At 44.1% G+C, this 16187-nt stretch overlaps 1 protein-coding gene across 1 annotated transcript in view; it reads right to left on the bottom strand.

Moving 5' to 3' along the window:
- RXFP2 (relaxin family peptide receptor 2) overlaps positions 1–16187 on the bottom strand; it is a 1146426-nt gene that overhangs the window by 164353 nt on the left and 965886 nt on the right. The window contains exons 11-12 of the mRNA XM_085621667.1: positions 14678–14749; positions 87–158 (exon numbers count right to left, since the gene is read on the bottom strand). Coding sequence (XP_085477793.1) covers positions 87–158; positions 14678–14749 — 144 coding nt within the window. The remainder of the gene's footprint in view (positions 1–86; positions 159–14677; positions 14750–16187) is intronic.

The raw sequence follows: 16187 nt of genomic DNA, 5'->3' as shown, positions 1-16187 counted from the left end.
CTGCAAGGCAAAGAAGATTTTCTTTAGCAAAATGCAGTATAGATTGGAAGAACACTGACCTTCTCGAATGTGAATTAGGTACTTACAGTTTCTGTAGCAATTTCAAGTCATTGAATGTGGACCCTGGAAGTTCTGTAATGTGGTTACCGGAAAGGTCCCTAGAGAAAAATGAAACCATCATTCGAATAACAAAAAAAAAATAACCACAGAATCATTGTGTCAGTGTAGGATCAATGACTTCCAACAGAGGCAGGGAGACGAAATAAATTAGCAGTAAGGGAATACAATTGTATTTGCGATAACTTTGATACCACTATTTCACCGAATTTTAATTTTGGTTTCCAAGGCGAAAGTAATGATTGAGAAGATAGCCCCATGTGCCATATCCTGAATGTGTGAGTTGGCACAGGGCACAGCTGTGTGCCAGTTTCTATGCCATTACACTTTCGAAAGCAAATGCATTTACCTTGGAATTGCTCAGAGTTTGTGCTACAGACAGAACAGCTTGGAAATAGAGAGTACCACTGCTCATTGGTTCCGAGCTGTGCAGTCTGCAGTGCATGCACTAACTCGGAGAAATTGTTAGTTAAGGGGATGCTGTTTAGAAACAGGCTCATAGCTGTTCCCTGGGTGAATGCACACCTTGTGAGTGGTTCAGCTCATGCTGAGATATGTGCCGCAGCCATTAACTCACAGGTCACACACAGACCTCGTTGCCAAGCAAGCCACCCACAAGGTTTACTGCATATCAGTGTAGCATTCTGCTCATCACTTAACCAAAATGTTGTATATCAGACTACTGAGCACAATAATATTGCACTACCAACGTCTCATAGCTAGATTATTGAGTACACACATATCAATAAGTAAGAATTGATAGATAAACATAAATGTAATATTCTTAAAGCTCCATCTATGTTGGCATTCCTGTCAGGGGCGTCGCCCCGCTGCTTTCTCACAATGCGAGTGGCAGAAACATAAAATGGTAATATAAATACCATTTTATGTTTCTGCTTCTCGCACTGCGAGAAAGCAGAAGGGTTTGGTTGGGGGAGGTGGTCTTGCTCTAGGGCAGGGGAGGTGTGGCTTGCCCACTGTTGAGGGCGCTGACTGTTTGGTCAGCCCTCTGAAGCGACCAAGCCAGTCATGCACAATCTGCCTTTTCTCCATGTAGGCTGCATGTAGTCTACATGGAGAAAATTGACTTCCCATAGACGCCTGGCTGGTCGCGACCCGACCACTCACAACACTACCATTGCAGCGTTGTGATTGGCTTAGGGGAGGGAGGCTTCCTGCTTCCAGGAGAGGATTAGACACGAAGCGGGACCGGGCCAGCGAAGGAAAATTAACTTCTCATTTCCTTTATTTTAAATTAAGCCTCCGCCCCTTCCCACGTGTCCCCCTGCCGCACACGACCACCCACACAACCACCCGCGAGTCATGCAGATCGTGACTGGTTCCTATTCCCCACCCAATGGTTAGTTTTGCTGTTTCCAGCTACCTTTTCCAACCAATTGCTTCATACACCGGGAAAGGAGATATGTGTTTTTAAAGATTTTAAATTGTCTGTTCCAAAGATGCCCTGAGACCCATGTCAGAGGTGATACTTTCAGTCAGTCCTGGCCTTATAGCCAACATGTATTCCTGGGCTTGTAGTTTGAAAGTTTACGTTGCGAATCAGACCTTAAAAGCACTTAAGAGCACTTTATTCCATATATTGTAAATTTAACTGATTTGGACAAATAAAAAAGATTATTTGGTGTGTGAGCATGCATACAAAATGTGTCAAGTTCTTCTTAGTCACAATCCATATATAGATCTACTGATCAATCCGGCTTCAGAACGAATCACTCAGTTTGTAAATTGCAATTTGGGGAAGTTTGCATAGGACTGGAACAAGATACCTTTTCAAAAAGGGCTGTAGTTTTTAATTTGGTTTATTTTTGAATTGCACGTACCTAACCAAACTTATTATGGGAATAGAGAAACTTATATTATTATTAATGTCACTGTTATTATTATTACTACTACTACTACTACTAATAATAATAATAATAATAATAATTATAAATATAATAACAACAGTTTATTCACTACTGTCTTTCCCCTCATCACAATATCATCATTATTTTCGGGAAGCATTATCACGATTTCTTTTAGATAAGGTATAATGCACCCCATGCGATACATTATAAGGATATTTATTGCAAGTCACCGAAGAGTTCCGCAACCATCTAGAGGAACGAGGCCGAAGGATGAATTCCTTTACAAGGATATGGAACTCAGAATGTGACTTGCAATAGCTTTATCATGTACGACAGGGGGTATTTTATCCCATATAATACATGGTCACACAATCACCTTTCCCACAAACTGCTTAATTCCTTGGTGCACAGCTCGTTCAGAGAGAGAGATCATGTTTGCAAGCATCAAGAATACAAATATAACATCTGGTGCAAAATTAAACACATAAAAGAAACCTGTTGGGTGTTTGTTGCAAAATGATATTAAAAACTGTTCAATACAAGTCATAAAAAAGGCTGGAGTAACTCAGAATGTGTAGAAACATGCAGAAAGATTCAAACTTTTCTATAATTATCTAAGGAATGCACAAAATAATCATGTTATTTCTGTTAGTCACTGAAAACTTAAAAAATAGAGCCTAAGAAGAAAAATCAATGTTTTGTTGCTTTAAACAGCTGCTCCGTGACCTGACCTGCCTTTCATCGTGACTGTTGGCTATGGCAGCAGACATCGTGACGTCAAAACTTGACTGCAATACCTTATTACAATAGAGTTCTGACTTACTTTGTTTATAATTGGTGACTGAGTGCCGATTATATATAGAATTACAGATAGATAACAGTGATTTACAGAGATGGTTTTCACCAAGGGGTTCTAAGTGACATGACAAGGAGAGAGAAGCTCAAGTTGTCTAGGATGGCACTCAGAACCCAGAGGTGAAAAACATTCCCGTAATTCACTTTTTATCCGTCAGTAATTTTGTTAGGTATGTCCCTAAAATCATGTTCTCCTGGTTTCAGCTGCTACGCAGGAGCAGAGAATTAATGATGCAGCCATACATAACATACATGCTCCCTGTCCCTAATAAAAACCAGAAAAAATCTTACCTGCAATCCCTAATCAACCCCAACTACCTTCCGGCCTTTCTTATCCCTCCTGCAACTTGCTTTCTGCTTTCAGTCAAAGCAGTCAGGCAGTGCTGCACTGACAGGCTCTCAAAGAGCCCTCTCGGCTTGGCCTGGAATGCCTTTATGAAAACACAACAGTGGGTTACCAGTTTTGTTATCAACTGATGCAATGTTATAGCAGTAAGTTATGACATTTAAAAACTTTAATAAATGATAGAGCCTCTCTATGACAGCCATACATAACAAAGAAATTAGAGATGCACATACAATCAATCAATCAGGGATTTGTGAAGCGCACTACTCACCCGCAAGGGACTCAAGGCGCTGGGGAGGGGGGTTTCAAGCAGATTTGTCTCAACCGAAGAGCCAGGTCTTGAGGCTCTTCCTGAAGGCTTACAATGTGCAGGTCTGTCTGATGCTGTGTGGGAGTTTGTTCCAGGTCTTGGCTGCGATGTAGGAGAAGGATCTCCCACCCTCTGACTCTGCAGATGCGTGGGATTACAACTAGGGCAAGGTCAGTGGATCGGAGGCTTCTGTTGGGTGTGTAGACGGAGATTATTTCGTCGAGGTTTTGGGGTCTGATGTTGCGGAGGGCTTTGTAGGCTTGATTGAGGAGCTTGAAGGTCACTCTCTTTTTGACAGGGAGCCAGTGGAGTTCTCATAGGTGTTGGGTGATGTGGTGTTGGAGTGGGATGCCGAAGACAAGTCTAGCTGCATGAGGATCCTAGGGGTACTCCGCAGCTGATCTCTGTGGGTTCAGAGAGGAATGGTGGGAGTCTGCTTTTTTGGGTTCAGCCGGTGAGGAAGGAGCGCATCCAGTCGAGGGCGGTTTCTCGTATGCCGGCGTTGTGTAGTCTGGCAGTTAGTGTGTGGTGGGAGACGATGTCGAAGGCTGCTTGGAGGTCTAGTAGGATGAGGGCTGCCATGTGGCCCTGGTCCAGGAGGGTACGGATGTCGTCCGTGGCGGCTAGGAGGGCGGTCTTGGTGCTGTGGTTGCTGCTGAGTCCGGATTGGGATGAGTCAAGCGGAGGAGAGAGATGGGTCGGTAGTTCTTGAGGTCTGTTGGGTCTGTAGTGGGCTTCTTGAGTAGGGGCTTGACCTCTGTACGTTTCCAGTTGCCGGGGAAAATGCCTGTTTCAAGGGAGCAGTTGATGGTATGTTGTAGTTTGGGTGCGATGGTGGAGACGACTCTGTGGAAGATGTGGGGCAGGCAGGAGTCGGTGGGTCCTCCTGAGTGTATACATCTTGGCGGTGTCTTCTGCGGTGACAGGGGTCCAGGCGGTGATGGTATGCTGGGTAGCGTTGTCAGTTGGAGGTGTAGGGTAGGTGTCTAGGTTCTGCTCGTCGAAGTTGCTGTAGGGAGTTCTGATCTTGAGATGGAAGTAGGAGCCGAGTTTGATGCAGAGGTCCTGGGAGGGGGGCATCAGAGGATTCGCTAGGGGGGGTTTGGTGAATTCTTGTATGATGCTGAAGAGCTCCTTTAAGTTGTGGGAGTTGGTGAGTATTCTGTTCTGGATGAAGTTCTTCTTTGTGGTTCTGATGAGTTGGTGGTGTTATATGACATGGCGGTCTTGTAGGCGGAGCGTGCTTCCCGCGTTTTGCTGTTCCTCCAGGCTTTCTCTAGTCTCGGCGCGTGCACTTGGATTCTTGGAGGTCAGTGGTGAACCAGGTGGCTTTTGTGGTGTGTTGTCTGTCGGAATTCCGGAGGGGGGCAAGAGTGTCTGCACAGGTGGAGTCCATCTCTGGAGTGCGTTGGCAGCGGTGTTGGCGTCGGTAGTGGAGGGGGGAGGAGCGCAGTTGAGGGTGGCGTTGAGGTGCTTCTCGGTGATCTAGCTCCAGTTCCTGCCCTCTGGTGTGGTGTGGACCTTTGTGTGTTGGGCTTGGAGAAGGAGAAATGTACACAGTGATGGTCCATCCAGATGGGTTGCGTAGTGAGGCTGAAGCGGATATTGTGTCTTCCAGCGAAGATGGGGTCGAGGGTGTGTCCTTTCTTGTGGGTGGGGGTGGTGGAAAGCTGTCTCAGTCTGATGTTTGCGAGGTTGTCCAGAAGGGCAGTGGAGTTGGGGTCGATGGAGTTTTCCAGGTGGAAATTCAGGTCTCCGAGGAATACATAGTCCGTGGATGCGATGGAGTGAGACGAGGTCTGCGATGGTAGTGGTGAACGTGGCACGCGGTCCAGGAGGTCTGTAGGCAAGGGTGCCACGTAGAGTTGTTCTGGGGTTGATCTGGATCTGGAAATGCAGGTGTTCCATGGGGGATGTGGAGTCGTTAGTGCTGGATGTGGTGAGTCTGAGGGAGTTTTTGTGTACGATGACAAGTCCGCCTCCAGGGTGGTTGGGGCGGTCCTTCCTCTAGATCTAATATCCGTCGGGTATGGCGGTTGCGATGTCTGATGCGGAGCTGGTGTTGGTCCAGGTTTCTGTGAGGAAGGCGACTTCAGGCAAGTGGGTGCTGAGGAGGTCCCAGATTTCTACTGCATGTCTGTGCAGGGAGCGAATGATGTGGAGGATGTACCTCAGGGGTTTGGGTGAAGGTGCGGTGGCAGCGTTGGCAGGAGAACTGGCCTTGGATGGTGTTTGGTGTTGACGCTGGCATTTGTTGTTGAGTGCGTGGAGAGTTGCTGTGTCGTAGCACTGGTGGGTTAGAGGACCAGGGTTCCTGGCACTGGTTGCGGACGGGCTTGCCTTTGGCGCACCAGCCACGTTGCCGCGCAGCACCCGCCATTAAGTAGGGGAAGGGGAGGGCTGGAACAGCTGGGAGTCTGGAGCAGGAGAGGCTGCGGGGTCAGCAACAGAAGGAAGTGGGAACACAAAGACACTGAAAAAAATAGATGAAAATACCCAGAAAAGAAGGCAAAAACACAGATAAAATAAAATAGCACAGAAAAGAAGGCAAAAGCACAAATAAAATGGCAAAGAAAAGAAGTCAAGAGTACAATAGAGAAAAAAAAGAAAAACAAATGAAAGCAAAAACGGGGCAAGATGCCAAAAGGCATAAAGGAGAGTCCTGGGGACTCGTACCATGTTCTGCTGCTCGAGAGGCAGGGGCACTAGGGATCAGGGCTGAGGCCGAGCTGCGTGCTGGGAGAGCAGAGCCCAGGGGGTCTTGCTTGACTTCAGCATGCAGCTGCTGCCATTAAGTAGGGGTAGGGGTAGGCCGGAACAGCTGAGAGGCAGGGGTGGGACGTGCCCCTGGGGCAACAGCGACAGAAAGCGGGAAAAAAAGGCACAGTAAAAGAAATAGATGAAAATAACCAGAAAAAAGGCAAAAACACAGATAAGATAAAATAGGACAGAAAAGAAGGCAAAAGCACAAATAAAATGGAAAATAGAAGAAGGCAAGAGCGCAATAGAAAGAGAAGAAAAATGAAGGAAGGCAAAAACGGGACGAGATGTCAAAAAGCAGAAAGGAGAGTCTTGGGGACTTGTACTGTGCTCTGCTGCGCAATAGGCAGGGGCACTACTGATCAGGGCTGAGGCGTAGAAGTGCGTGCTGGGAGAGCTGAGACCAGGGGGTCTTGCTCGACCTCAGCGCGTAGCGGCTGCCATTAAGTAGGGGTAGGGGGAGGACGGGAACAGCTGGGAGGCAGGAGGGGCAGCAGGGGCAGCAGTGGCAGGAAGTCGGAAAAAAAGGCGAAGAAAAAGAAATAGATTAAAATAACCAGAAAAGAAGGCAAAATCACAGATAAAATAAGATAGGACAGAAAAGAAGGCAAAGCACAAATAAAATAGAAAAGAAAAGAAGGCAAAAGCACAATAGAAAGAAAAGAAAAATGAAAGTAGGCAAAAACGGGGCGATATGCCAAAAGTCAGAAAGAAGAGTCCTGGGGACTTGTACCGTGCTCTGCTGCGCGAGAGGCAGGGGCACTAGCAATCAGGGCTGAGGCGGAGCTCCGTGCTAGGAGGGCAGACCCCATGCAGAATACCATGTATCTTACACTACTATTACATACTACTACTATAAGTAGAGATCTCCTATACCAATAATAAAAACTACTACTCTTACTGTTTTTACTACTAATATTTACAGGTGTATGAAGTTGCAATGTGTTTTTCTCGTGCACTTTACACATTTCTCCCAAAACTACAGCAAATACGTAAAGGTTGAATAACTCTACTTGTACTGGCCTTTTGCGTAAACATATTTTTTTAGAAAATGCTATCCATCGTAGGCATTCATATACAAGGTAAATGTGCATAAAGGTTTCAGAGTACTCACAAGAAAAAACTAAGCAAGGCACACGCTCACAGACAAAATGCTCATAAGTAATGGGTTCACTGGACTCAATTGAAAAACCTAAGCAAGGCATGCACCCACCTAGAAAATGCTTGTGATTGATGAGAAGAAACTGACACTCTTGAGAAAACAACACAAATGTGTAGTGGTATTCACAACGGGAAACTCCGTTTCTAAATATCATAACTACAGGCAACTTTACTAGCTCCCACTTACTGTCCTTTGTATACTACATGGTGATTCCTTCTTTCCCTTGAGTAGTTTTTGATAACCCTCAAAGTCATACTTGCAGAAAGTAGGTTGTATTTTACTACATCTACTTCTTATCTATTCGGAGTCTCTACATTTTAGGCACTAGCACTACACTGGCACTGATTTTCATGAGTGGACTGTTATAGATAGACACGCGAATGAATGCACAAATGCGTTAATAGGTGGCTGAATAGATGCATGACAGCAAGGATTAGTAACTATGTGCACAGGCCATGAGTGATTGCTTAGGCAGATGTATGAATGAATGTGTCTCACGTATTATTATTATTATAACAGTGACTGAATGAGTGACTGCATGGGTAGAAGCATGTTCAGTTTTAAGACAAAATTATTCGTTTTGCCAACGCTTGTTCACAATTTAACTAGACTGCAAAGCCAGCTCTGTTGCTTTTTCTCATGTTCTTAGCCCAATTAACTGGTGGGAAGGACAGTTTGAGAAAGGAATAATTTGCCCTTCAGAAAAGAAATTGCTCATCGTGATGTATGGCATCACTCGTATTCTTAGGGTCTTCACTTCCCTGCTTACATCATGTTTTGAGTATTACAGTGGAGTCAATGTTCTTACAGTCTATCCATTGAAAAGGAAGCGTTGTTCTCTATTAATACCAGTCTATTTTATATGGGTTCATAATTATGGGTTGAGCAGTCAAATCAATCAATCAGGGTTGGTAAAGTGCAACTACTCACCCGTGAGGATCCCTAGGCACTAGGGGGGAAGGAGGCTCCTTTGAGTGCTGGGGTCACCCGAAAAACCAGGTCTTGAGGTCCTAGCTAAACTGGAGGAATGTGGGGGATTGCCAGAGGTGGAGGAGGAGGGTGCTCCAGGCTTTGGCTGCGAGGTAGGAGAAGGACTTTCTTCCTGTTCTAGTCTTGCTAATACATAGGATGTTGGCCAGTGAGAGCTGGGCTGATCGGATGTGTCTTTTGGGTGCTGGGAAGGAGAGGTGGCTGTTCAGGTATGCAGGTCTGGTGTTGTGAAGTGCCTTGTATGCATGGGTGAGGAGTTTGAAGGTTAATCTACTTTCGACTGTAAGCCAGTGGAGATAGCGGAGGTGTTGGGTGATGTGACTGGGACTGCAATGGGGGATATCAAAGATCAGTATGGCTGCGGCGTTCTGGACAGTTTGGAGTTTGTGAAGGAATTTCTTGTTGATTCTGGCATAGAGAGCATTGCCACAGTGCAGTCGGTTGCTGATGAGTGTGTGCGTGACAGTTTTTCTGGATTCGGTTTTTCAAAGCATGCAGAGGGTGTTGAAGCAGGTCGAGGAGATGGCGTTGATCCGGTGGTTTATTGTGAGTGATGAGTCTAGTAAGATGCTGAGGTTTTGTTTGTTGTCCTTCGGGGTTGGGGGATTTCCAAGGGTTGAGGACCACCAGGATTCGTTCCATGCGGAGGGGGTGGAACCAAGAAAGAGGACTTCTGTCTTTTCTGAGTTGAGTTTCAGACTGTTATTCTTCATCCAAGTGGTGACGGCTTTGACCCTTTTTGGAATTTGTGTCTGGTGATGGGTTTGTTGGTGAGGGAGAGGATCAGCTGGGTATCATCAGCATATGAGACGATGTTGAGCCTATGGTTCCTGATGATGGTTGTGAGGAGGGCTATGTAGACGTTGAAAAGAGTGGGGCTAAGGGAGAAGCCCTGGGGCATGCCACAGCTGGTCTCTGTCGGTAGAAGGTAGGGAGTCAGACCCACTGAGTTCTACCAGAGAGGAAGGAGCAGATCCATTTGAGGGCCTTGCCACGGATTGCGGCGTCGTGGAGTCTGGTAGCTAGGGTGCAGTGGGCGACGGTGTCGAAGGCAGCCGAGAGGTCCAGGAGGATGAGGGCTGCCATTTCGCCCTGGTCGAGGGGGGAGCAGATATCATCGGTGGAGGCGAGTTGGGCGGTCTCGGTGCTGTGATTGTTTTGCAATCCAGATTGGGAGATGTCCAGGATGCTGTTAGTTTCAATGAAGTTTGCTAGCTGGGTATTGATGGCCTTTTCGATTACCTTGGCTGCGAAGGGACGCAGGGAGATGGGCCTGAAGTTCTTGTGGTCTGTCAGGTCCGTGGAGGGTTTCTTCAGGAAGGGGTTGACTTCAACGTGTTTCCAGTTGTAGGGGAAGGTGGCGGTCTCAGGTTAACAGTGATTAAAACATCTAAGTTCATCCTTCAAACTTTACTTTTTCATCAGCAACATGATTTACAAGTACATCTAATATGCAGACTCACGTTCATGGTCCTAATTTGTTAAAAACATAGATTCTCTTCTGAGCAATGGTTGGTTTTATAGTACACCCACTAAAACAATCAGGTGATTCACATTGACGGTCTTGCTAAAGGTTTTCAACCTTCATTCTCTTTTGGGATTTTATTTGTTCCCTGTAGTATGTGGCATAATGTTGTAACACTGTAACCCCTTTATCTTCAGGATCAGCTTGAAGCTAGCAGGATTTTCTCCAAATTATTACATGTTTTCCCCAGAGAGGCAACTGCCATACTTAGGGAGGATGGGGTGATATCTGTTTTGTCTGCCTGTCACCACCAACGAGAAACAGAAAAAAAAACACAACAACCCTCACACCATAGGAAAATCTCTCTAGTTGTAGGGGTCATTAGTGTTTTGTTTTCTAATAATAAACTTCCACTGTAGGAATTTGTTTATGAACAAAAAAGTGTTCAAATTTGGTGGACGGCTGTCAAAACCAATGGTGGCTATCTAGCAAACGTTTTGAGCCTTGACAGAAACTGCTATGTCAGCAGCTCCTATCAAGTTACCAAGATCGCCGCTGGTAAAGTGATGATCTCTAAATTTGGCAGATAGTAGTCAATTAGAGTGGCAGAATCATGATGGGCAGAGTACCATCCACCAAACTCTTAACCTGGCCTAATTTTCTGTTAGGGTATGATGTGTTTTTTACTATTCTATGCCCATGTGCTATAGTATGATTTTTACTGTATACAAAATTGTTCCTATAAAACACTGAGAACATGTGTTGACTACTGACTCCATGTTACTTTAATTGCACTTTTGTGACCACGGCTTCATCTTGTAATTCTCTGCTCCTGCCTTTCAGCTGTGAACGCAGGCAGGCCCCAGGTTACTTGAGCATGCACAGAAATGTTTATGTGTTTTCACTTTACCGAGCGGGAGAGATAACCTGCTAGAAAAGACAGTGGGGGCTGCGTAGCCCAAGAATGAGAAAGTGAAGAACTCTGCCTCAGCTCTCATCTGAGCCTGGCCAGCTCTGGTGAGTGACCTCAATGCAGAGAGTGCAGCCAGCACTTACATTGCAGATGAAAGGAGGGGGAGCTTTTAGAAGCATCTCTCTGTGTTAGTAAAGAGTATAAAGACGGAGACCTCTTGGCGTTTTGACAGGAACTCTCATTAGGGGTGGACGCACTGCCTAGAGACCTTCCTGGTTGAAGAGCTTCTGCTGAGACTGTCAACAGGTTCACCAGTCATGGTGGCAGGATGATGCAAGACAGACAGCCACGTGATGTATTCCATGTTTGTGTGTACATGCAGATATCTTTCTATGCATTTATTCTTATGTACATGCAGTTATCTTTTCAATGCATTTATTCTTGTGTATCAACATTTACTATATGCATTTATTTTACTTACGCATTATAGCTATCTGTATATATATATATATATATTCCTCTTTACTTGGCAAATGAGTGTTGGGCTTTTGTTTATGTTGTATATTGGTACTCTAAAGAGGTGTGGAGTCCTATTTTGAAGAGTGTTTACATTGTATCCTCACGTTTTAAAGTCTTGCTCAGGTGTTCTGAAGAGAAAGCATTACAATAATCTAGGATAACAGTTGAATGTAAAAGAACATGTTATTGGATAAGCCATTTTAAAACCCTGCAGGATCACTGTGCCTGCTGGAGACAAGATTTGTTTTATTGTAGGTGTATATCAACAGGGGGCTTAATATTTCACATCCACTATAATTGTTGAAAACTTTACTAATGTTGTATACAATTTTCTTCTAATAATACATCATATTAGCATGATATATGGGTGGCTATGAGGAATAATTTCCACAATATTCACAAGTTAAAGGTATATTTTCTGTGACACTGCCTGATTGGTCAATATAGAATTGTCGGTGATGTTACTCAATCTTGTATTTATGTTCGTAGGAACAACTAATTCTCTGTCCAAGAATAAAGGAGTTTGGTTACTAAATTGTTAATAATGCCAAGGTACTGAAAGACCAGCATTACTGCTTTAAGGATATACAGTAAATCCAGACACATACTGCTAACTAACCCTCTTGTCCTTTCTAGGGTTAAGTGTCTATCTTGCTCCATCCAGTTCCCCTTTTCCCCTGTGAGCAGCTTGACCTTCATTTTTAAATACTTATGTGAGCGTGGCTGAGCAGTGCTGGGGGAAGAAGGAACAAGCTTCAACTGTGGAATCCATGTTAGCGCCTCAAGATCTATTGTCAGGTAGTGTATTGAACCTCGGAATAGCTTGATAGAATGACAAACAGACAAACGAAATCCTGACTGCTGAATATGGATCTAAAGACTTTTGAATTGGCAGATCTAGCTTATTGATTATGCAGTTGCAACTGGATGATTAGGTTTTAAGATGAGACCTAAAACAATTACAGGTCCTTACTTCCTGATCAGTTCAAAGACTTCCAACTCTGCAAAATGCCATCCATTCCTTGGTCTCTTTCACCACCGAAGATCCATGAACTCACCTCTGATTCTCAGTATAATAGAGAATCTACTGATGATATTCCCCAATTAGAAGGAACCTCTTATTCCACAAATGTCAGTAGTCCAATAATTCAGATTTTAACTCCACCAACCATTCCGTTGTTTCTTTCTGAACATTTTTGTGCTGATTCTAACAAATTTGTAAATGTATTAGCTCAATGATAGCTGTATGTTACTTGTCAGCCTGCTAGGTTTTCTAATGAACAATCACAGGTAGCGTTTATTTTGTCCTATTTTGGGGTGGAACTGCAGCCTCTTGGGCTGTTCCACTGTTTGAAAGAAACACTCCTTTTTAAAAGTAGTCCTGTACTACTACTTTATACACTACAAAATGCAGTTTATGAATAGGCCCCTAAACCTCTTATCATTTCAATAGACTGTACAGGGTGACAGGTGTGAATTCAGTCAGTAGAATCATAGATGATTCCAAGACCCAGAGTTTCTCTCTCTCTCCTTCTGTCTAATTCCCCTTTTCCCTGTTGGGAATCTTGTGCTTCATCTTTCATTATTAATGAGTTGTGGCTGGACAGTGTTGGGGAAGGAAGGAACAAGATTTAGTTGTGGAATCTATAACAGGTCCATCACCTCTGGTACAATGTTTTTTCCAGCGCAAGGGCGCCACCTCTACCTCACAGCTGCATTGGAACCACCACTGTGCAACACACCTCCGACGCAGGCTCTTAAATTGCAAATTTCTCATCGACCGCAGTCTTGGCGACAATACAGGCCTTCGCATCGCAAGTCCCGCAGTTTCTTAGGAACCAGTCAGTGCACGATGCACCCTCAATGCAGGACTTCGAATCATAAGCTCCTCTCGTCACCTCGTCAATGGCCTCCTCGACAATGATGCAGTACCTTGCATCATAGCATCACAGTTGCCTGGAACTGATGCATCGTCTCAGCAGTGTGATGAATCATCGACGCAGGACCTCACAATGCTCCACAACCAGGTTCAGCGGGCCTCACGGTGTCACTGGAGCTGGCCCATGCTCAAGTGCAGTCAGTCTAAACTTGTGACTTTGTCCTGGTCCGGCGCAACCAAATAGCCACAGTTAGTGCTTTGTGCTTTTTGGCGCTATTTTCACTCCAATCATTAGAATTGTTTATATCAGTTCTACTGATTGGAGTTTTGTAATTTTGGTCTTGTTTATTAATTAAAATCTACTCTATGCTTCTGATTTGGTGTGGGATCCTTTTAGTATAGTGTTATCACTTTATTTCTCTTTGAAGTATTGCACAAATACTTGAGACCGTGTCTCTATGTCAAACTTGACTGCTCTGTGCCAAGATACCAGAGGGTTGAGCACAGGTTGATTTAGGGACTGCTTGTGACTTCACTCTTACAAGGATTGTAGTTCCTGCTTGAATAGGGTTTCACCCCTCAACCAGAAAGCCAATTTCTTACAGTTATGTTATCTTATTTCTTGCTATGTAATCTTATGTTATGTTATGTTGAGCGACTATCACCTGGGAGGGTATCCTGGCGCTGAGTAGGTGTGAGCCAAGTGAAACCTCGGGTTGGAGGACTAATGTTATATAGTGCCTTGAAAGTATGGGTGAGGAGTTTGAATTGTGCTCATTTGTTTATGGGGAGCCAGTGGAGCTCCTTCATGTGTTTTGTGATATGAGTATGGCGTGGGAGGTTGAGAATGACTCTGGCCACCAAGTTCTGAATAGTTTGCAGCCATCTGGTGAGTTTTTTGTTGATCCTGACATAAAGGGTGTTTCCATAGTCCAGCTTGCTTGTGACCAAGGCACGCGTAATAGATTTCTGGGTGCTGATTGGGAGCCATTTGAAAGTCTTTCTCAGTATCTTCAGGGGATGGAAACATGTGGTAGTGACTGTGTTGACTTGGGCGGTCATGTAGAATTTGCTGTCGGTGACAATCCAGGGGTGCTTGGTGTGGATGAGCATGGTTTTGGTCTTGTATGTGTTAAGCTTTAGAGAGTTGGTCTTCATTCATTGAGTGATTTCAGTCATCCTGGCATAAAACTTGATCTATATACTGGGCGTCTTTTGCGTGAGGGGGAGAATGAGTTTCATGCCATCGATGTAGAAGAGGACGTTGATGTTCTGAGAGTTGATGATGCTGACTAGAAGGATCATGTATGCGTTGATGGCTAAGGGCAATATCAAAGTGTGCACAATATACACAAACTTTGTGCACAACATGATATAATGTGTATACAGTGATAAGTTCTGATTTACCATACTACATACTTTCAATAAAACATTTGTTTGGCACTTTGAAAAAGTGACTTCATAAAAAAAAAAATTATAATAGAAATGCTTACAATTCTGCTAAGTTTCTTAATGAGGAAAATGTTTTCTCTGCCACAGACGTGATCTCATTTCCACGAAGAAAGCTGAAAAACAAACCAAAACATAATTACTGTTTGTGTAATCATGTCCATGCCCTGTAAGCGTTCTATTTAATGTGTAACATGATAGTGTTCTGCAAAACATATTGCAACTTAGTTGAAGAATTTAGCTATTCATGAGAGTTTCTATCTGTGCCTTGACCCTAAATTCACCTCAAGCTTAATTTCCATCATGAAGCACTGCATAACATTGATCCCAAATATCCATAGTTGTGGGATTAGGGAACTCGTTTAGCCCTTGGTGGACTTTACTCTGTCCATCTGGGAGGCGGAAGACATTACATCCATCACAGAGATGGACAAATGACTGCCATATTTTGAGTTCACCTGCGGCCTGGAGGTGATCTCTGTGTACTCACTGCAGTTCTTGAAGGCCTGAAAGTTTGGTGAGCAGCTGCTATCCTTTAGGCAGTTGCACACTAACTTTCTTTTTGCAGGCATTGCTCCCAGACCTCTCTCCTGCCTTCTTCCCTCCAAAGAATAGCATACAACTTGCAGGGTGGAACAAGGGTGACCACCATACCCATTATTTAACATGAATTGGGATTTTCAGATTGAAGGTGCTCTCCTACCCCAACAATAGTCAACTTTGGCACTAACTCAGAAAAGCCCTACTCTAGTTGAATGAATGTCTGGTCAATCTGACAGCACCTAAACAGTCAGCCAAAATATTATGATTGACTGTGTTGAACAGCACTAAATATGTCAAGTGCAGCAGGTATTACGTCTCACCTTGCTCACTTGTGAACTTGAGTTCATCTAGAGTGGAAAGCAGAATCACCTCCAATCACTGTGTTGCCCAAATCCCTTAATGGGACCTTGCCTATATGCCTTCCTTCTAACCTGAAGAGAAAACTGAAGAAAGGCAATTATTGGCTTCTACCATATTGGGGAGCATGTATCCGCATCTGGCAGTCACCACAAAGAGATAGATTAGATCATTTGGTAGTGTTCAAAGTATTATGTGAAGAAAGTTTGAAAGATTTTACTGCTCTTTAAAAGATTCAACAACTCGAGGAACCCGATAGAGGAACTTGTTAAATGACTTTTACTGTTACAGCTCAGACCTTGACCACTGTCTTTAGCAGAGGGATCCTAGAATCAGCAGAAAGTTTCATTTCAAGAAAAATCTTTCCTGTGCTGATACTGAAATATCTATAAATATTTATGACAGGTGTAGCAGCATCGCAAACACGGATATTTAGGATGGGTCTTTTGAGCTTATAACAGATACTAGAAAGTGACGTCACATCCAATAATGACAGCAACCCAGATTTGCAAAATAGAATAGCACAAGGCGGTGCAGGAAGAAACCTAGCTGTTGATATTATTGTTCATGAAGAAGGTGCAGGTATAAATCTAGCTGCTGATATTATTGTTCTAGAAGAAGGTGTAGGTAAATACCTAGCGGCTGATATTATTG

The sequence above is a fragment of the Triturus cristatus genome, chromosome 8, assembly GCF_964204655.1.
Source record: "Triturus cristatus chromosome 8, aTriCri1.1, whole genome shotgun sequence".
Classification (NCBI taxonomy): Eukaryota; Metazoa; Chordata; class Amphibia; order Caudata; family Salamandridae; genus Triturus; species Triturus cristatus.
Note: the sequence above shows the minus strand (reverse complement) of the source record. Positions and strands in the feature narration are given on the sequence as shown.